We start from the raw sequence: 22,679 nt of genomic DNA, 5'->3' as shown, positions 1-22,679 counted from the left end.
TCACATAGTCCCATATTTCTTGGAGGCTTTGCTCATTTCTTTTTATTCTTTTTTCTCTAGACTTCCCTTCTCGCTTCATTTCATTCATTTCATCTTCCATTGCTGATACCCTTTCTTCCAGTTGATCGCATCGGCTCCTGAGGCTTCTGCATTCTTCACGTAGTTCTCGAGCCTTGGTTTTCAGCTCCATCAGCTCCTTTAAGCACTTCTCTGTATTGGTTATTCTAGTTATACATTCTTCTAAATTTTTTTCAAAGTTTTCAACTTCTTTGCCTTTGGTTTGAATGTCCTCCCGTAGCTCAGAGTAATTTGATCGTCTGAAGCCTTCTTCTCTCAGCTCGTCAAAATCATTCTCCATCCAGCTTTGTTCCGTTGCTGGTGAGGAACTACGTTCCTTTGGAGGAGGAGAGGTGCTCTGCGTTTTAGAGTTTCCAGTTTTTCTGTTCTGTTTTTTCCCCATCTTTGTGGTTTTATCTACTTTTGGTCTTTGATGATGGTGATGTACAGATGGGTTTTCGGTGTGGATGTCCTTTCTGTTTGTTAGTTTTCCTTCTAACAGACAGGACCCTCAGCTGCAGGTCTGTTGGAATACCCTGCGGTGTGAGGTGTCAGTGTGCCCCTGCTGGGGGGTGCCTCCCAGTTAGGCTGCTCGGGGGTCAGGGGTCAGGGACCCACTCGAGGAGGCAGTCTGCCTGTTCTCAGATCTCCAACTGCGTGCTGGGAGAACCACTGCTCTCTTCAAAGCTGTCAGACAGGGACATTTAAGTCTGTAGAGGTTACTGCTGTCTTTTTGTTTGTCTGTGCCCTGCCCCCAGAGGTGGAGCCTACAGAGGCAGGCAAGCCTCCTTGAGCTGTGGTGGGCTCCACCCAGTTGGAGCTTCCCAGCTGCTTTGTTTACCTAAGCAAGCCTGGGCAATGGCGGGCGCCCCTCCCCCAGACTCGCTGCCGCCTTGCAGTTTGATCTCAGACTGCCGCGCTAGCAATCAGCGAGATTCCGTGGGCGTAGGACCCTCTGAGCCAGGTGTGGGATATAGTCTCGTGGTGCGCCGTTTTTTAAGCCGGTCTGAAAAGCGCAATATTCGGGTGGGAGTGACCCGATTTTCCAGGTGCGTCCATCACCCCTTTCTTTGACTCGGAAAGGGAACTCCCTGACCCCTTGCGCTTCCCAGGTGAGGCAATGCCTCGCCCTGCTTCGCCTCGCGCACGGTGCGCGCACCCACTGGCCTGCGCCCACTGTCTGACACTCCCTAGTGAGATGAACCCGGTACCTCAGATGGAAATGCAGAAATCACCTGTCTTCTGCGTCGCTCACGCTGGGAGCTGTAGACCGGAGCTGTTCCTATTCGGCCATCTTGGCTCCTCCCAGTATTCTTGTTTTGTAACTTTTAAGTAACTAGATTGTACATTGCAGTTCCAATATGAATTATTCTCTTTGTATTAGCAAAGTACATGTATGTATAATCTTCCCAAAGAGAACTGAAAAATAGCATTTCATTCTTATCACCCTTGCATATTTTGCCTAGTCTGAAGATGGTATGTTAAAGTTTGAGAACTGCTGCTCTGAGGAGTTAGCTGACAGGTCTAGAAGTCAGAGTCAGAATCATTTCTGATATCTTACATTTACTTAGCAAGGTTTTATAAGTTCAGGACCTTGACAAACCCTTTCTGAATCTGCTACTTATTGGGTGTGTGATTGGACAAATTACCGAATCTTGTCTGTGTCTCAATTTCCTGTCTGTAAAATGGATATTTTAAAAGTACCTACCTAATTCAATTCTTTGAATATTAAATAAGATGATATATGTAAAAATGCTAGGACTGTGTCTGGCTTATAAGTAAGTCTTCAATAAATAGTAGCCATTATTGTTAGGTGAGAAGTACTTTCAGTGTCCCTACTATAAAATGGTTAATTTGTTACCAGATTCTAATTTGGTTTTAAGCTTGTTTTCAGATTAATACATCCAACGAATATATATTTAGTCAACAAATATTTTAATGCTTTTTGTGTGGAGGTTCATTGTTAATTATATTGTATGTTTCAAATGATTTAATCATTTAAAATAATCAAAGGTCACTTTCTTATAAAATCTTTACTACCAGTAAGTAGTAAAGTTGTCATATTGGCCATTTTCTTATTATTTGCTTGTGTTGACAGTGTTATATTATCTTCAATCAGTGGTTTCATTGTGGGAACCTTTTTTATTTTTTAAGACAGGGTGTATTAGGGTTCTCTAGAGGGACAGGATTGATAGGATAGATGTATATATGAAGGGGAGTTTATTAAGGAGTATTGACTCACACGATCACAAGGTGAAGTCCCACAATAGGCCCTCTGCAAGCTGAGGAACAAGGAAGCCAGTCCGAGTCTGAAAACTTCAAAAGTAGGGAACCCGACAGCGCAGCCTTCAGTCTGTGGCCAAAGGCCCAAGAGCCCCTGACAAACCACTGGTGTAGGTTCAACAGTCCAAAAGCTGAAGAACTTGGGGTCTGATGTTCGAAGGCAAGAAGCATCCAGCATGGGAGAAAGTTGGAGGCCAGAAGACTCAGCAAGTCGGCTGTTACCCTTCCTGCTTTTGTGCTGGCAGCTGATTAGATGGTGCCTACCCAGATTGAGGGTGGGTCTGCCTCTCTTAGTCCACTGACTCAAATGTTAATCTTCTTTGGCAACACCCTCACAGACATACCCAGGAACAATACTTTGCATCTTTCAATCCAATCAAGTTGACACTCAATATTAACCATCACACAGGGTCTTGCTCTGTCACCCAGGCTGGAGTGCAGTGGCATGAACATGGCTCACTGCCGCCTCGACCTCTTGGGCTCAAGCAATCCTCCTGCTTCAGCCTCCCTAGTAGCTGGGACTGCAGATGCACACCACCATGCCAGGCTAATTTAAAACAAAAAGTTGTGTAGATAAGGGGTCTCGCTATGTTGCCCAGACTGTGGGAACCTTTTTATAATTCACTTGTCATTTTGTGAGAGAGAATTTAATTAAAACTAGATAACATTTGGAAAATTCACTTAAGCAAGCACATGTTAACTTAATACTTCCCATGCACAAGTAAGGACACTACCTTCAGCCCTGCATCTTTGTGGAATTCCCACTCTTCTCTCAAGTCACCTATTTATTTTATGACACAAATGACTGTTTTTGACATGTAGATCATGAGAAGGAGGCAGTGCCATCCACTTACTAAGAACTAGTAAAGCTGGCTGGGTATGGTGGTTCACGCCTGTAATCCCAAGCACTTTGGGAGGCTGAGGTAGGCAGATCACCTGAGGTCAGAAGTTTGAGACGAGCCTGGCCAACATGGTGAAACCCCGTCTCTACTAAAAATACAAAAGTTAACCAGGCATAGTGGTGTGCGCCTGTAATCCCAGCTACTCGGGAGGCTGAGGCAGGAGAATCACTTGAACCCAGGAAGTGGAGGTTGCAGTGAGCCGAGATCACACCACTGCACTCCAGCCTGAGTGACAGAGCAAGATTGCCTTTAAAAAAAAAAAAAAAAGAATTAGCAAAGCTGATTTTTATTCTCATTTTTCTAGGTTAAAAATTAATATGAATCCAGGCATGGTTGTGTGCACCTGTAGTCCCAGCTACTTGAGAGGCTAAGGCGGGAAAAGCACTTGAGCCTAAGAGTCTAGCCTGGGCGATATAGCATGACCTCATGTCTAAAATAAATACATACAAACACATCAATATAAGTGTTAATGTTTTCTTTCCAAACTCCTGTGGTTTGTATTGCAGTCTCCCTCGAATATGAGCAGCCCACTTTGGAGAGCACATAGCCAATTATTTGAATATTAACCCTTACTCTCATATAAGAATATAACTGATAATTTTCTGAGTTCTGTTCATTTAGTATTCTATTTAGCGTGTTTGTGGTTGTTTTGGTATGGTACTTATGGAAGTATTTGACTTTCTAAATTTCATAAAATCATAGCCACCCTATGAATTTTAGAATTTACATTACTTGTTATCTGGTCCTACTTTCCTTAGTAGACAATGAGTTCTTCAAAAGTAGAGACTTTTATTAATCTTTGTGTTTCTGTCGCCTAGCACTGAGCCTGTATTGTAGAGAGAGCTCAATAAATCTTTAATTGAATGAATCATATACGTATTCAGAAACTAGTTTGTTCATTGGCAAAGAAGTGGAGAATCAATGTGTTAACTGGTAATTGGAATTACATGCATGCTCAATAAAATAATTTTGTCAAATATTTTTTATGATACCATTCTTTAGTGGTCAAACCTGAGCATATTTATAAACATTTATTTACAAACATAAAATTACAGAATGACAAGACTTTGGAGCTTAACTGGACATTCAAAATCTTTCCCAGAGAAGAAGGTATGTCAGGAATCCTGTCATGTGAACTCCAGTCATGTTCTTACGTAGCACTTTACTGGCTGGAGGATAATTCTCTTCTGCAAGGTTCAGAATTGGGTTTGCAAAATATCAGAGTCAAGGTTACATCTAGCAGCACGGTCAGTCTTCACCTGTTCCTTAGACTTTTGGATGACAGGGGTAGAGTATATATCAAGAGAAGTGAAGTATCCTTTCTGTGAGAAGTAGAATGTGATTTTTTTTGGAGAGTGTTTAAGATGCAGACAGGACATCATTTATCTCCCTAAGCGATATTAACTTAAAGTTTAAGGAATACTACTTCAAATTACACAGCACATGGGTACCAAGACCAGAAAGAAATTGCTAAACCATATGCTTGTAAATGCTATCTCTTTCCTCAAGAGAAAGATCATTTATATTTTGCAATTAAAGAGCAGAAGGTCTTTTTTCCCGTAAAGGCTTTTCAGTCAGGAAATACACCTGGCAGAGAGGGCTTCCCAGGGGAGATTCATACAGTGTTCAAGGACTCTTTGGCGTCTCCACCTTGTGGAACTTTGCTCTTTGACTATTTCCTGGTTAAACACTGGAGAATAAACTTTAATTCTAAAAAATGTAGTTAGCTCTGGTTAAAGTTTGTAAACAGTTGTATAAGTGAGCTTTAAGTAAAGAAATTGATGTTTGGGTCAACTTGATTTTTTCCCCCTTAAAGGGCAATTATAACGTTACAGCATTATGAACTACATATGGTACTCTCAGTGTATTGATGGACATTGTTTATTATTTTGGTTAGAACAAATGGGTGTTGGTTTCTTACTGAATAATAAGCAGGCAATAACCCTCAGGACTTTAGTACTGCTGCTTTAGTCATTTTTGATTTTTAGTGCATTTGAATTCATGAAAGTTAACTAGCCAAGAAAAATAGTATAGTTTCTGTGCCACCATCCCTGGTAAGTAAATTCATATGAGGTCCCAGAATCCAAAGCTAATAATTGTGTATGGTACCGTGAAAGGTACCATTTCCTAGTTGAGATATTCCTGTCCATTCTCAGTGTAAGTCCTTCGTCCCCCTGCCGTCCTACTGTTCTTCCTCCCACCTTGAGGGAACAGTTTGAGTGAATACATTACCCTTGCCCTATGCTGTGAGGAACAGCAAGTTTAGACTCCAGGACAGTCAGTAGAGGCAAATTGAAGAACACTTTGCATCTGGGAAAATCTGCCTTAAGTCTAGAAAAAGTCAGACTGAAACTCTCTTAGGTGAAGATCTTTAGTTGGGATATATCAGATGGAGTGTCCTAGTAGGCCATGCTACCCAGGTATCTGATTTACCTGTCTTAGTGTAATGAACTTTTTTTTTCTCTTGCCAGTTTTAATGTAATGAACTTTATGTCCTTGCCTTCAAGTTGTTAATTAATTTTTCTCTGTGGAGATAATACATAGCCCTTCTGCTTGCCATTTCTGTCTTAGTCACTAAATCAATTTCTATTGCTTATGGCAAATCCAAACACTTGTTGTCTCACAAACAAAGCAATTTATTTTGTACTTTTGTGGCCAAACTTACTGAAATATTTGTTTATAGTTTTACTACAAATAAACATTATAAAATTTGTAAACATTACAAAGTATGTAGTGCACTATGTAAAACTTTCCAACAGCCCCAGTCTAGTGACTTTAACCCTTGGTTAACAATTTGACTTATATTCTTTCTTTTTCAGTGTATTTTTTTAAACAAGATATTTCACTATACTGTTGTTTTGTAGATTGTCTTTTGCATGTAAATACACATACTTAAGATTTTTTTGTTCGTTAGTATCTAACTTTATTCTTTTTACATAATTTATAATATTTCATTATATAGACATACCATTATTTATTTAACCAATTCTCTTTAAATGGGCCTTCAGGGTTTTTTCCAGTTTTTTTGCTTTACAGAAAGTGCTGAAGCTGACATCCATATATATTTCATTTTGTACTGTTATGTGACTGTTCAGCTTACTTTTTTCCAAATGGCTAGCCAATACCTTTTATTGAAAAAAATCCTTATTTTCCCCCATTTAATTGAAATGCTACATTTATATAAATGATGCTCCTAGACTTACAATATGGTTACGTCCTGATAAACCTATGGTAAGTTGAAAATATGGATCTTTTTATAATATTGGATCATTCTATCCCCAAACAACTTATGTCTTTGTATTTTTCTTAAATCTTTCAGTGGAGTTTTATAATTTCCTTACATGTCCTATGAGTTTATTGCTACATGTTACATGTGTTTTGCAATTATAAATTGCAGATCTTTTTACTAATATTTTCTAGCTAGTTGTTTTTGGCATGGAAGAATGCTAGGTATTTTCATATAATTATTTTATGTGGTCACTTTAGTGAACCCCTCTTATTTTCTCTAATTTTTTTTCAGTTGATTCTCATGGATTTTTCATGTGGGCAGTCATTATCTGCAAATATTGATTTTTTTGCCTCTTTGTTTCCTAATCCATTTAACTTTAATTTGGTTTTCTTTCTTTTCTTTTTTATTTTTTTGAGACAGGGTCTTGCTGTGTTGCCCAGGATGGAGTGCAGTGGCACATTCATAGCTTACTGCAGCCTTTAACTCCTGGGCTCAAGTGATCCTCCTGACTCAGCCTCCCAATTAGCTGGGATTACAGGCTCATGCCACCATGCCTGGCTAATTTTTAAATTTTTTTGTGGAGACAGGGTCCTGAACTCCTGGTGTCAAATGATCTTCATATCTTAGCCTCCCAAAGTGCTGGGATTACAGGCATGAGCTACTGTGCCTGGCCAGCATACTTTTTGAAATACACATAGGTAGACTGAAACTATCACTTTGTAGGTAAACTATCCCATTGGTGAAACAATATTCATTTTCTGTGTAAAGCTGTGCCATTGGTAACTTTGTTAGTATCTTTTACATCTTTGCAATAAGATTCAAATTAAATTATATCCTAAATAAATTTTTTCTGCAGATTTTTTTTGTATACTTGTACACCTGAGCAGGGGATGGAAACCTACAACAATATAGAGTCTAAATCAGTGGCTGTTTTTCCAGGTTGCTTAGTAGAATCACTTCAGAATGGTGATTCCAATGCCTGGGCCCCATTCTAGACTAATTAAATAAGAGTCTCTGATGAGTGGGACTCAAGCATCTTTATTTTTTGTTGTTTTTAAGCTCCCCATGTGATTCCAATGTTGGGCAAGCTCATTGAGAATCACTAGTCTAATTAAAATTATTTATGTATGCCAATAAAATTGTGTTTATTTTATCCTAAGTGGCTATTTTCTATACACGAAACAGTTTCATGTTTCCATTTGGAAAAACATAATTAAAATGCAAGTTTAGCAAAATGAAATTAGATGTATTGAGAAGTAGAGATCTGGAGAACTTATTATGGTAGATACATATGTAATATTAATGTTTATGATATATCAGTTTAAGAAATAAATTTCCCTTCTGAGCTGGTTAACCAAAAATCAATCGTTGTTCATCAAGAGTCATTTAGTAAGTAATATGAGTATTAGCCTGGATAAAATATTAAGAAAATATACCAGAAAATATATTAAATATATTTACCGGGTATATACATTGCATTTTTTTCAGCCAGGAAGAGCGTTTTGTTTAGAATCATGCACGATCGTTGAAATATTGGAGAGTGATGTGAGAGTTTGTATTGAAGAGGTTTTGAAGTCAGGTACCAGTAGCTTTCTGAATTTCCTGACCAACATAGGAAATGATCATAGGAACATCAATTGGGTAACCCAGCAAGAAACAAACAAACAAAAAAACTCCCAGTCTGATCCTTTGCCTAGAGTACAGTCAGTCCCTGACGTCAGTCCTTGATCACGGGGTAGGCCAGGGGCTAGCAAACTATGACCTACGAGTCTAATCGAGGTCTTTTCTAGAAATAGTTTTACTGGAGATAGCCATGTTTATTCATTTTCTTATTTCCTGTGGCTGCCTTTAGGCTCCTACCGTAGAGCTGAATCATTTGACATAGATTGTATAACCTGCAAAGCTTTAAACCATGTACTATCTGACCCTTTATAGAAAGTTTTCCAGCTCCTATATTACACTGTTGTTGTATATACACATTAAGACTACTGTGTCACACATTACTTGCTCATACTCTCAAATAGATCCTCTTAAGCTGAATTTGGTCTTTCATACACAAGTGACTAGAGATTACTCTGTTTTTAGGGCTTTCAAATGGAGGCTGCAGTTGAGGGAGAGGGATTTACCTTGGCAGTTAGGGGATTATCCTGCTAGTTCTCTGATGTTCCTACTGTAGAGAACCAGGATTTTGCTCACTTACCTGGGGTAGGTGTTTTCTTGCTTAGCTCATTTTCCATGTTCTTCTGCATCACTGCTATTGCTCCCCCTTTTGAGGGTGGGCATATGGTGGTAGGTTAACTAAAGCAGGCAGATTCGGAACCTGGTCCATGAAGATCTTCCATTGCAGTCACAGAAGAGAGAGACCATTTTTGACACACCTTGCTAATAATGATCTGGATGTGGGAGTTTAAAGATTAAGAGCTGTTCAACCTTTAATTGTGGTTCAACTGGAGAGCTCAAAAAGGTGTGGAGGTCTAGCAGAGATGACATATCTGGCTCAATTTCTCTAGTCTCTGGTGCAGCAGAGGCGTAGTTGGCTACCTCTGAGCTATCAACTACCTCTTCACCGGGGGCATCTGAATGCTAGCCAAGCCTCTGACATACTTGCCAGTTACTTACACTTATCAAAGCAGTACCTGCAATTAGCTGGTCATGATGGTGTACACCTGTAGTCCCAGGTACTTGGCAGGCTGAGGTGGGAGGATCACTTGAGCCCAGGAGTTCGAGGTTACAGTGAGTGGTGATCACGCCACTGCACTACAGCCTGGGCAACAGAACAAGACCAACTTTTTTTTTTAAGTACCTGCAAGTACATTCGGTATTAAAAAATATAAACATTTTTAGCTTTCTAAGACTATAACCCCCCACTTTCTTACATGTAAAGCTGTTAATCATATTTTAGCCCTTTGATTTTCAGTTAATTTTATAGAAAGGCATTGTATACAAAAGCAAGGAAGGTGCCTGGAAATGAGACAAAATGTAATGATGTTCTGGTAAACACTGGCAGCCTGATCATCAGAGCAACAAGTTTGGAAAAGAAGCCACAGTCTTGAGAAAACTGTTGGAGTTAGTCTTTTGTTGGATGTGGGGAGCTTAGGATGCTACTGCAAATGTTCATTAATAAATGTCAAGTTATTTTTGTGACTCCAGAAGATTATTATTATTATTATTATTTTTGAGAAGAAGTTTCGCTCTTGTGACCCAGGCTGGAGTGCAATGGCGCCATCTCGACTCACAGCAACCTCCGCCTCCTGGGTTCAAACGATTCTCTTGCCTCAGCCTCCCGAGTAGCTGGGATTACAGGCATGCGCCACCAGGCCCAGCTAATTTTGTATTTTTAGTAGAGATGGAGTTTCTCCATGTTGGTCAGGCTGGTCTTGAACTCCCAACCTGAGGTGATCGACCCACCTCAGCCTCCCAAAGTGCTGGGATTACAGGCATGAGCCACCATGCCTGGCCCCAGAAGATTTTTTTTAAATGAAATATTTGAGATGGTTTCGTACCAAAACTTCTTATTTGAAATCTGATTATTTCATTTATTCTGTTTGTAATTTAGGCCTAGATCGGTGCCTGAATGACTTTTCTATTCGGTATAATTGTACCCAACCTTGCTCAATATATCTATGTAAAAGAGAAGTTATTCTGATTGTTGATTTTTCTTTTCCTAAGGTACTGTAAGGAATATGAGACCTGTGTTTGGGCTCAGTTTTCTAGACTGTGATGGCTCCAAGTGCTGTTAGTGTTTGGAGATCTGGCATTTTTGCTTTCCTAGTGTGATGAAGGGAGTACAGTTAAGGGAAGCAGGCTGAATTTCTTCTCAAAATAAATGGGTTAATAAAGATACCATTGATTAACTCTCTCATAGGAATTTTTCTAAGCACTTTAAATTTTTACTTAGCTGTGTTTATGGTAAGTGATTTTCTATGTGTACTCCCCTCCCCCAACTAACTCTCATTCCTTCTTTATATGATAGAACAACGACTATCGTCTATTCCACAAGATGAGTAACAGCCACCCTCTTCGCCCCTTTACTGCAGTGGGGGAAATTGATCATGTGCACATTTTGTCTGAACATATTGGTGCCTTGTTGATTGGGGAAGAATATGGCGACGTCACATTCGTGGTGGAAAAGAAACGTTTTCCTGCCCACAGGGTAATTTTAGCAGCCAGGTGCCAATATTTTCGGTAAGTGTGTAATACTTTTTTTGAAAATTCAGTTCACTTGTAGAAAACACTGGTATTTTCTGCTCTATGAAAAATATATAACCAAGTATAATGACAAAGTCTTGCAGTCTCTCAATTCAATATCTATAAAGATTTCATCCTTGTAGACTTTGTTATTTTTTGAGAATCACCTTTTCCTTTAGGAGCCACCTTAAAATTAAACGGTTAGAAGGATTCCCAGACCAAATAGTGCCCAATCAACCATTTTTCAAGGTCTCAAGAATGTTTCTCAGGCCGAGTCTTCGTTGCCCTCACCTTCTCCTCCCAGTAGATGGCTAATGGGACTAAAGCTTCTTTTTGCATAGGTAGACTGCCCTGTGGACCTGCTAATGGACACATATACCCCTTGGTTTGAGGTCTAGGAGCTGTTAGTAACCCAGCAGATCTAAGACGTGCACTTGTATGCAGCTGTTGTTGGTTACTTGGGTCCTTAATTTCCAGGGTTATAAATCTTAAGCTGATCTTTAACTACTCTACATTTTACCTAATATTTGTCAAAAGGGAGTCATCACTGAACTACTGAGTGAGTTATAATTTATGCATGATAATGGATCTTTTTCTATTTTTAAGGATAAAGATGGTTCACAGAGTTACAGATTTATCTGGGAAACTTGGTATCTAAAATGGAGATTCCATTGGATTAGAGAAAATTTCAATTACCTTGTAGTGATAACTGCAGTGTCTGGCTTTTATAATCAGAATTAAGCAAGACAGCAACACCTAGAGTCAGACATGTTGTGGTAAAGTGTGTCTCCTGGAAATATTTACTCTGTAGCTAGAGCTCCTATGGTTTTTCATGAACTTCCAATCTTACACATGTAAAATGCCACTGTAGATGAAACTGGGAGCTTAGAAAAGTGAGGAGCCTGTTAAAAGTTCTAGCACTCTCCTATTCTTCCTAGTGGTCAACTCTGCCAAGGCATCCGACCTTGGTCTAGCCATTATTTGTTATCAGCCTCTGTCCTCTGCACACTTTTCCTTTTATATTTCTTACTCTTTTTAAAATTTTGGTCCAGTCATTACTATTAAAGTGTTTTATAACAGCCCACTTTTTTTTTTTTTTTTTTTTTGAGACGGAGTCTCACTCTGTCGCCCAGGCTGGAGTGCAGTGGCGCGATCTCAGCTCACTGCAAGCTCCGCCTCCCGGGTTCACGCCATTCTCCTGCCTCAGCCTCCCGAGTAGCTGGGACTACAGGCGCTCGCCACCACGCCCCGCTAATTTTTTTGTATTTTTAGTAGAGACGGGGCTTCACCGTGTTAGCCAGGATGGTCTCTATCTCCTGACCTTGTGATCCGCCCGCCTCGGCCTCCCAAAGTACTGGGATTACAGGCTTGAGCCACTGCACCTGGCCAAGAGCCCACTTTTTATTAAGTCAGAACTTCTCAGCCTGTGTTTATTATTTATTAATACAGTGTACCTTGTCCTCTTTCAAAAATAATTTGAAACAACTCTATGAGGATATCTTTTAGGTGATTAGTATATCCTTAAAAAAAACTCAAATACTTTGAGAAATTTGAAGATCGTATTGAGTGAATGGAATATACTCCCCCCGCTTATTGACCTTGTTCTTGATGTCTTTGTAGATATTGAACCTTTGTAATATTTGCTGGCTCACTAAGCTCAGAGTCTACCTTAGACTATCTTAGAGCTAAGCTCTACCTCTAAGTTTACCTTAGAGCTAAGCTCAATGCTACCTTAGACAGGTTCTCAATGCTGACAGTATTCATGTGCAAAGGAATGTTAATTGTCAGCTGTCAGAAGAGGCCTAAGTGCTGTCATAATAGCCTATCAATTCCCAGATAAGGAACTGTATAGGAGGAAACTCTTCATAGTAAACATTGAACCTCTGTGCTTGTCTCCTTGTTGAAGTTGGGGGTTCATATTTATTGTTCCAAGGGAGCCTCATCAAGACCACTTTTAAAGCATTGAGAATCCAGATAAATACCATGGATCATACAGGATTGGGTATAAGTCTTGAGGCCTCCCTGAGAAGGAGAAGTTCTTTAATTTGGTAATTTTAGGGTAATGGTTGGATGCTCTCTGGATTAATGGAAACCTTCAGGGGTACTTTTAGGCAGAGTATAACCCAGTGAAGAGGTATGCTCAGAATATTCATGAATCTTTTCTGGGTGGTTTCAACTATTTTTCTGGGGCAAGCAAGAATGCTAGGTCCTGGGGGAGGGTGGGACAAGTTCCAGGTAGGTAACCCTGAAATGCTAGTCCTACTCTGAGAATTTTAGCAACACGGAGAATCTCTTTCTTATTTCCAGTCTCTTCCTCTCACTTTTGCATCTTTTCTTTCTCATTCTGTATTCTTCTCTCCCTTTTCTGCACTTCTCCCTTGTCCTCTTCGTCCTTTCTTTCATGATAGGTTGGAAGTTTAATTGGTTCATATTATTCCTCTTGATTGATAGAGGTAGAAATTCAAATTCATTACCTAACTGGATTGTCTAGTTTTCATTTTTTTAGATAAGAAATAATGTAGGGCTTTTTGTTTAATCTGAAAGGAAAAAAATAAAAAATCACTGTAATCCTATCAGTAATTTCATTTTTAATTTATAAAGTAACAGATGAAAGTCTTTGTCTCCCAGCCATCTAATACCATTTCCCAGAAATAAGTGATGTTAAGAGTTTAATATGAATTTCCTCTGATTTTTCTTGATTTAAAGAAATACCGATATAGACATATGTGCATAAACATGTTAATATTTGGTTATATACTTTTTTAATGCAGTACATATGGATCTGCAATTTTATTTACTTGCCTACCGTATCCTGGACATGTTTTCAAAACAGTACCTGTTGATCTCCCTTGAGCTTTCTAATGGCTGCATAGAATGCGTATATCACAGTTTTTTTAACTATGTTGCTGCTGATGGACGTTTAGATTTTTACTAGTGTTTCAGTATGTTTTCTTACACATTTTTCTTTACTGTATTACTTCCCTAGAATTGAGTCCTAAAAGAGAGATTACTGAGTTGAAGGGTATGCACATTTTAGATTTGACTAGATGCTACTAAATTACTTTCCGTAAAGGGCTGCCATGTATACTCTCAAAGCAGCGTATCAAAGAACATGTTTTTCCATTGCTTTTGCAGCACTGATATTAACAAGCCTTTTAATTTCTGCCAGTCTTACAGGGAGAATGGCATCATATTAGTGTTTATCTGATTATATCTTTTCCTATAGAGTTTTACTTTTTAAATTGCCTTATTGACCTTTAACATCTTTATATCAACTTCATTGTGCCTCTCAAAAGATCACTCTCATCTTTCTATTTGATATCTGTCACATATCTTGAGCTTTCAGAGTATCTCATTAGTTCAGTGGCTTACAGAATTAATTCAAATAGTTTTAAAATCATTCCTCTTGTGTCCTGTAAAGAACCATTTTAAATGATTACTTTGCATTTTTTCACTTGGATCTTTGTGTCATTAAAAAAATTTATATTTGCATAATGTTGATAACTGTTATTTCCAATATTTTGTAGCAAATCCTATTTGAGGGTTTCTTCATGTGTTTCTTCCCTGATGTGCAGAGCATTGTTATATGGTGGAATGCGAGAGTCTCAGCCTGAAGCAGAAATTCCTCTCCAAGACACCACTGCAGAAGCATTCACAATGCTACTCAAATATATCTACACTGGGCGGGCAACGCTGACAGATGAGAAGGAGGAGGTGCTGCTGGACTTTTTGAGCCTGGCTCATAAATATGGATTTCCAGAGCTAGAGGATTCTACCTCTGAGTATCTCTGCACCATACTTAACATTCAGAATGTCTGCATGACTTTTGATGTTGCCAGTCTCTACTCACTTCCCAAGTTAACTTGTATGTGCTGCATGTTTATGGACAGGAATGCTCAGGAAGTCCTCTCAAGTGAAGGTTTCCTCTCCCTTTCTAAGGTGTGTCATTTGTCTACAAGTAATTTATAGGCATGCATTGTTTTATTTATACCTATACTGTAGAAGTATAGCAATGGACTAAGAATAATAAAAAAAAATCATTGGTATCAAAGCGTTATCATTGGTTATCTGGTCTAGCCACTTGCATCTAGCTACCAGGACTCTAGATCATAAGAGAGAGGGGCTGGTTGGTTGTGTTTTCTTTTAAGGTTCTTCAGCTAAGTTTTATGTGCAAAAGAGACTGTGCTGCTGTGTGGTTGTTTTCAAGGTAGTGACAATCAAATAGAGTCCTTTTTGGTATTGCATACTACCTTTTGGTTTTGTTTTTCTCTGACAGAGAGTGTGACTAATGATTCCTTAGAGCAAGCAGGCAAATTCATAGAGGAGATCTGATGCATCATTTGATGTCTTTAAGTCCCTGCTTTTTTTGCTGGCTTAAAATTCAGTATTATAGCTAGAGTAAAACTGTTTTGCTCAAATCTTCCTTTGAACTCTGGGTGGTGATTGTCTCTCCATTTCCCTTGTTGTGTTCCTTCTAGAACCTGGATATTTCTAATGAGAAAAATCTATTGAAAAGCTACATATCTTGATTTGAGTGTAAATTAAGATCTGTGTTATCCTGTTCCATTTTTTTCTACTTGATTTTTAAAGACAATGATCTTTGAGGGTTGCAACATTGTTCCTGGAGGTCAGTTTGGAGATCTGAGAGCCAAAAGTATGGTAGTGAAGTAATACTGTGGAACAAAATTTGAATTTTAAATGCCAAATATGTCTTTCTAACTGAACAGTGTACACTCTCTTGAAGGTTAAATGCCAAATATGTCTTTCTAACTTAACAGTGTACACTCTCTTGAAGAATCTGAATGTATTGACAGCTTTTCATTTTGGCATTTTTCTTTTTGCTGTTTTAAAAAAGATGAATGCAGATGTGTTTGGAAAGATTAAATGTTTGATGTAGTGGTACAAGATACCTGAGCATAAAAGAATGGTGCTACCATCTTGGTTGTTTACACAGCCATAATGAGTAGGAGAATATGTGGCACAAAGCATAAGGGAAGGACAGGGTCAAAAAGAGTTAATTGGCTAAGTTATACTTGTCCTGTAAGCTTTTACTGATTGATCATGCAGTGGTTGAACTTCATATAACTGGAATTTTACCTTCTTGTCCTTTTCAGACAGCACTTTTAAACATCGTGTTAAGAGATTCATTTGCAGCTCCCGAAAAAGATATTTTCCTAGCCTTATTAAACTGGTGTAAGCACAATTCAAAGGAGAATCATGCTGAAATCATGCAGGCTGTGCGTTTACCTCTCATGAGCCTCACAGAGCTTCTGAATGTTGTGAGGCCTTCAGGACTGCTGTCTCCTGATGCCATCCTGGATGCCATTAAAGTGCGATCTGAGAGCCGGGATATGGACCTCAATTATAGAGGCATGCTCAGTAAGTACCTGTCTATCCTAAACTCAACCAAGAAGCTTGGTATGCCTCTCATGCCATTAAAACCGCAAAGCTACTACAGAACCGTATAGTGCAGGTGTACATGAAATATTTACGTTTATAAACAGCTAGCCTATGGAATGTCTTTCCCTGTTATTTTCCTGTTAATTCCTCCTGAGATTGATTAGCTTTTGTAGACCCCCAAATAGGTATTTCTTGTCATTCCTGGACAGATTTCTCAACTCCTCCCCAGAATGTCAGAAATGGACACTTTCCTAAAAAGCTGCTGCTCATGTTAAGAACTTTTCTTCCTTCCTCCATCAAATAAATACTGAGTACATTCTATGTACTTATTATTTTGGGTACCATGAACATGGAGATTCTTTTTTTTTTTTTGAGATGGAGTTTCACTCTTGTTGCCCAGGCTAGAATGGAAGGTGCAATCTCGGCTCACTGCAACCTCGCCTCCCAGGTTCAAGTGATTCTCCTGCCTCAGCCTCCTGAGTAGCTGGGATTACAGCCACCTGCCACCACACTTGGCTAATTTTTATTTTTAGTAGAGACGGGGTTTCACCATGTTGGCCAGGCTGGTCTCAAACTCCTGACCTCAGGTGATCCACCTGCCTTGGCCTCAGAAAGTGCTGGGATTACAGGCATGAGCCACCACGCTCGGCTGAACATGGAGATTCTAAATAACAATAGTAATAGCTAACACTTACATAACATACATACATAGTGTAGCTAACACTTACGATACTTATTACCACTTAAGTGGTGATTTTTCTTATTAATGGATTTATAGCAATTAACACTTACAGAGTGCATAGTACGTATCAAGAACAGGTCCTACACGATTTAATTCTCACAACTCTTTGAGGTGTGTACTGTTATTGACTCCATTTTACACAATGAGGAAACTGAAACAGAGAAGTTAAGTAATTTGCCCAAGGTCACACAGAAAGATGACAGAGCTGAGAGTCAAACCTATGTAGTTTGGCTCCAGAAGTTGTGTAATTAACCACTAAACTATGCTGCATAATTGTTAAACATAGTCTCTGCCTTTGATCCTTTTAATTTCATTGTGGAAATAAGACATAAACTCCCATGAAAAGTTAAATACAACAATATTAAAGGGAGTACATGTTATAGAACTTCAGAAGAAGAAGTGGCTTGGAATGGTTGAGGGAGATTTCATGGAGGTTATGAAGCTTGAGTTGAGCCTTGACATTTGATTTGAATAGTATAAGAGTTGGGTGAATTTCAGATGGGAAGAGTCATGAGGTTAATAGACAGAGGTTAGAGCATTTGAAGAGACCATAAACAGAAGAGCTTGATTAGAGTAGAAGGCTTTTATTGATTAATAGCAAAGAAACTATGTGAAGGTCAGCTTAGGCCAGTTTATGGAAGTCTTGGAAACTAGATTGGAATCTCCCTTATATGCAGTGAGGAACCAATTTGAGAGAGGGAGAGTGGCATGCATACAGTGGTGGTTTTGAAAGACTGATCCATAGTGCTGTATTTGAGTATTTAGAATAGGGGAAAACTGATTCAGAGAGACCAGTGAGGAGAGTATTTAATCTGTGCACAATTGATACTACCTCAAACCAGATTGGTGGCAGGGAAAATGGAAAATAATGGATGATTAGAACGGATACGATGGAAAAAAATAGATCTTGGTGATTCAAGGGATATAAATGTGGGGATTAAGTTTAGGAGAAAGTTACCATTTGTTATCAAATCTAAGAAGCCGGAAATTCTCAGGCACCATTATTTTATGTTCCACTAAGAAAAGAAACAATACTGCCAATTAACTGTGACATACTATGATGTCTACACTGCGATTTCAGAAATTTAAAAATTTGAACACTAGGTATGTCTGTAATGAAATACAGTACAGTACTTCTTTGAAGAAGATGCTGAGCTTGTTTTTTAGATTGAGTTTGAGGGTTTGGGGGTTGCAAGTTGTAACTTCTGTCCCAAACTAGTCATTTCCCTGAGTTATCTCTTCTTGACTATGCCTTTAAACATTCTCTTGAAATACTGATTGATCTTAAACAGATGTTCTTAACAGAATTCTCTCCTGACTTGTCAGGTCTAGATTTCTTTTCACTGGGCATAGGAGAAGAAACATAGGTTTTGGCCCAGACAAATTTGACCTCAAATCCTGAATTAGTCACTTACTAGTTGTACAATCTGGTATTAAATTATTTAAGGAATTTTACCTTTTATATCTCCTAGCATTGTTATGAGACTTAATTAAAATAATGTGTGCAAATAATGTGTGTAAGCTCAATATAGGAAACCATTATTACCATATATCATTATGATGTGTTTTTTTTTCTGTGTATATCTGTGTGAGAATTACCACCTTGATCACATTGTTTTAAACATTTTTGTTTACTTGTCTTTGATCCTTGAAGGCAGAGATGATCTTTATAGGCCTTATTGATCTCTATATCCTCAACATTTAACACACTAAATAGCATATAATGGGTAATTGGTGAATGCTTGGTGAATGCTTAGTGAATGAATGCAGGGAGAAATGTCTAGTAGGAAATAGGAACACATTACTCTTTATGACCAGTCAAAGCTGGTGATAAAAGAGTTGAAACCTGAGCTGCTAGAGTATAGAAAAAGAAGTAAAAATCAAAGTCTGAAACTTGGAGAAAACGTATTGCCAGGGGACTTAAGGTAGAGAAGGAAGAAGGAAGACATTTGGGATAGAATAGAGTTACAGAGGACAACCGGAGGAGAGAGCTTTCCTATGGATTCAATGGTCAATGGTAGCTCATGATAGGGAGGTCAAGAAAATTGAGAGACAACTTTTGGATATAAATTGTGATTAGTTGATAAGTAATCTGTTCAGAAGATTGGCTGCCAGGGAATTTGGCCATGGATGTTTGAAAAGATAATAGAGATAACATATTGCCTGTCTGATTTGTGAATTGGATTGAAAGGTAGTAAAAAAAATAGTATGGTAGCTAGAGAGATCAGGTTGGGAGAGGTCCAGGAAGAAATCAGAGGTGCTAGAGAATGGTACTAGTTAAGTGTCAGCCTTGGATAAAGTGTGGGAGGATGGCAAGTGAAGAGGTAGTAAGATGAGTAATTAGTGTTAGGCTTTTCAAATTATCATGTCGGATCCTGTCTTATATAAGTTCCTTTCCCTCTCTTGCCCTACATTTGATTTGAAGTGCTGAAAAGGCCCTAGAACTGGATTCATTATAGGGATAATCTTGGGACATGTTTGCAGGAGTGAGAATTTGTTTTGGACATTTCACATGGTTACTGGTAGTTTGGAATTGATCAGCTGGTCAGTATAAGGGTGGTACCTGGGTTACAAGAAACTCAGGAGATTAGTTGTGAAAGGGAGAACTTAGCCAGTTGAGTCACTCAGTTCTGGAATGATATATACACAGATTGTTGTTCATCAATGTTAAATTCTTCACTTTGAAGTGAATGAGGGGGAGCTCAAGGAAGAGACTATGTAAATGTTTGGGAATCCTTTATCTAACTTCTAAACTTGAGTAATGATTAAGTAAGTCTGTTTTTCCTGACTTTTAAAGCATGTGAATAATAAAATCAATAATATAAATACAAGGAAGCATTACACTTCCCTGTCAGACCCTGAAAAAATAGTTTTTTTATTCAATCATCTTTATTAATCTATCAGTCTTACATTTTATACATGACATCTAGTCGTATTCTAAAAGGGCTCTACTTTTAGTACATCATGTTAATAGCAGAAAGCCAAGTAAGATGACTAAACCTTACACTAGCATTTTAATATCCTCTGGACAAGGGAAGCTAGAAGGTCAATCACTTTACACACATGTAAGAGTAGTGTTCCAAAATAACTAAGAAGTTGCTACATTTTTAAGCAGGGAGGAAAAAACTTTGATTTTGGTCTTTGTGTTCCAGCAAATTATACTTTCAATTAACAGCAACAAAGATATCATAAAAAATGCTCTGCTTTTAAAATTTGTGAACTTCATTACAGATTAAAACAGTACTGGAGTCTTTTGGGAGGCCCATAGCTAGCAGCTACATTAATTGGTGTAGATGAGCCTCCTTATCGATAACCAGGTCCAGGTTGGGTATAGCCCTGACCAAAGGGAGGACATATAAGGATTAGGCCCAGTTGGAGGAGGGGTCATGCTACTTATAGGAAGTGAAGTAAAACTTGATCTTGGTCTATAGGCCCCAGGTTGGCTTGGAGCCATTCTAGGTTGAGAGGCAGGGGCCACAGTATAATTAGTAGGCTGAAAAGTTTGGGTAGTATAAATTTGTGCAGGATAATTGCTTGCCTGGTACCGTGTGGCAGCTGAGCAGGCAGTTGTTGAGGCTGACCAAAAAGGCAGGAGCTGGTGCCTGGGTAGTTGGTTGCTGGCCATATCCTTGGAACTGCTGAGGTTGTTTGGAGTCCAGTCTGCTGACTCTGGCTTTTTGAATACTGAATACCATACTGTTGAGGCTGCTGAGGTAGAGCCCGTAGACACTGTGCACCATAGCTAGCCTGTTGCTGGTACTATTGGTACAGCTGACTTTCAGTGTGACCTGCTTGTATCTTAGCTTCTGTATATGGTGGTTGCTGTGGCTGAACTCCTGGTGGGTGAGCTGCTACTGAGGAGGAGGCGGCAAGGCTGTCAGATGTTCCTGAACAGTCTTCTGCAGGAGCACTGGGTTGCCCTGAAACCTGATCATCTGTTAAGCCAAATGCCGACGTAACATTATTTTTTATTTCATCTTGGTTTTTTAAAAGGGTCAGAAGCTGACGTACTTGCTGCCATAACCTGAATAGACTGTTTTCCAGAAGAATCTGAAGAAGCAGGCTTTTCTTCCCTACCATTCACAGTAACATTTTCAGGAATATTGGTGGAAGGTCCTGGTTTTCCAGGTGGTTCCAAGCTATCCAATAAGTGATTCACTTTATTTCAAAGTTCTGTCAGTTCTCGACAGAGATATTTCACCTGACTTGATTCAAGGGGTCTTGGTTGGCCATTAACAAATAATGTCAATTTCAGTGTCCTACTACACTGAATTGCAAAGGAAAGATCAGAACTATCAAAAATTGTTATAAGATCGTCATCTGCATCTTTATACTTTATTGTTACTTCAACATTACGCAGAAGTTTTCCCCTGAAAACTCGTTGCATCATTAGCACTAATTCATCATAAGTAATATTAATATCTTCATTATGAATAGGAATTTTTGGAATATCCTCCCCAAGTTGAGCTTTCATGATTACCTTCCCACTTAGGTCCAACTGTCTGTTCATGGTGGACTCCAGGATGTTCTATCTATACAACCCTAGAGAAAGAGGGCTTGTGGAGGCCACTGCCACCTCTCCACAGGTCTCCACTGACTGGGCCGATGTCAGGCCGCCAGGCTGGGGTGTTGCAGGGAGTCTGTGGTCACTGACCCCTCGGTTGCCCTCCATGGCCACTGCACCTCACTTGTAGGCTCATGTGGGCCCACCCAATCGCCAAAAATAGGTTATTTTCTAAGTAAATTTTATCCTTTTTTTTTTTTTTTTGAGATGGAGTCTCACTCTTGTCACCCATGCTGGAATGCAACGATGCAATCTCGGCTCACTGCAACCTCAGCCTCCTGGGCTCAAGTGATTCTCCTGCCCCAGCCTCCCAAGGAGCTGGGATTACAGGTGCCCACCACCACGCCTGGCTAATTTTTGTATTTTTAGTAGAGATGGGGTTTCACCAGGTTGGCCAGGCTGGTCTTGAACTCCTGACCTCAGGTGATCCACCTGCCTCAGCCTCCCAAAGTGTTGGGATTACAGGCATGAGCCACCACGCCTGGCCAGTAAATGTTATCTTAACATTCATGTCATTGTTTCTTTTATCAAATTTCTTCACTGTTAGGGGAAAAAAAGGATATAAAATTTCAAAAGTGTTCCTGGGCTGATGACTTGAAAAGATAGGTCTGTTTATTTTGAAGTTATTGACAGAATTTGGTTTTGTTGTTCAGAATCTGGATGTAGATTCTGTGTCTTTGGGGACTTTTCATGAAGTGTAGAGAGGTTTTATCTTGGGACTGGGATATAGAGACTAATGCTTTTTCTTTGAATTTATTATCATTGGTTACTGTACAGTTTAATTCTTAGAGCTGCATGTCCTAAGGCTTTTACCAAATTACAGGGATTTTTTTTCCCCCTTAAAAAAAAAAGATCCAAACAGTGTTTTAAACTTATCTGTGATGGTCTTTCTGGGAGGTAGTTTAGACTAGTTTTATGCATATATAATGATGAACATTTTTCTGTACAGCTGGGGAAAGAGAATTAACTTTTTAATGAATTTTTTTTTCTTAGGGTATTTGAACTACCTGTACCTCTACCAGACATTTAGCTTTGTCTTAGCTGTGGAGATATTTCTATCTATCCTAAAAAGTTAGTGCTTTTTTTGTTAAGGCTGAGTTATATTTCATTTTGTATATCTCAGGTTTTAGATTTGGGGAAAGAGAGTAATTTCTTGTTTCTGAATGTTTATAGTAGGGAGCATATCACAAATTCTATCCTCAAGATATCTTTATTGAATAAAAAGTCAGTCTGTTCATAGGACTGCTAAGTTACATTATTGGTTAACACATAAACATGCGTGTGTGTGTGTGTGTGTGTGTGTGTGTGTGTGGT

At 39.0% G+C, this 22,679-nt stretch overlaps 1 protein-coding gene and 1 pseudogene across 5 annotated transcripts in view; one reads left to right on the top strand and one right to left on the bottom strand.

Annotated features, from left to right (window-relative positions):
- Positions 1-22,679, top strand: part of BTBD9 (BTB domain containing 9) — a 482,019-nt gene that overhangs the window by 37,335 nt on the left and 422,005 nt on the right. For 4 of the 5 annotated variants that reach the window (XM_019029706.4, XM_063707576.1, XM_055390323.2 and 1 more), the window contains exons 2-4: positions 10,445-10,656; positions 14,235-14,598; positions 15,774-16,038. In XM_019029706.4, the coding sequence (XP_018885251.2) occupies positions 10,472-10,656; positions 14,235-14,598; positions 15,774-16,038 (814 nt within the window). In that variant the 5' untranslated portion in view covers positions 10,445-10,471. Of the gene's footprint in view, positions 1-7,956; positions 8,051-10,444; positions 10,657-14,234; positions 14,599-15,773; positions 16,039-22,679 lie in introns of those variants that run through there. The other variant, XM_055390324.2, reaches the window with a different exon arrangement.
- LOC101141397 (protein TFG-like) lies at positions 20,044-21,311 on the bottom strand (annotated as a pseudogene).

The sequence above is a fragment of the Gorilla gorilla genome, chromosome 5, assembly GCF_029281585.2.
Source record: "Gorilla gorilla gorilla isolate KB3781 chromosome 5, NHGRI_mGorGor1-v2.1_pri, whole genome shotgun sequence".
NCBI classification, from domain to species: Eukaryota; Metazoa; Chordata; class Mammalia; order Primates; family Hominidae; genus Gorilla; species Gorilla gorilla.
The sequence above is the reverse complement of the archived record's forward strand: the minus strand, read 5'-3'. Positions and strand labels throughout refer to the sequence as shown.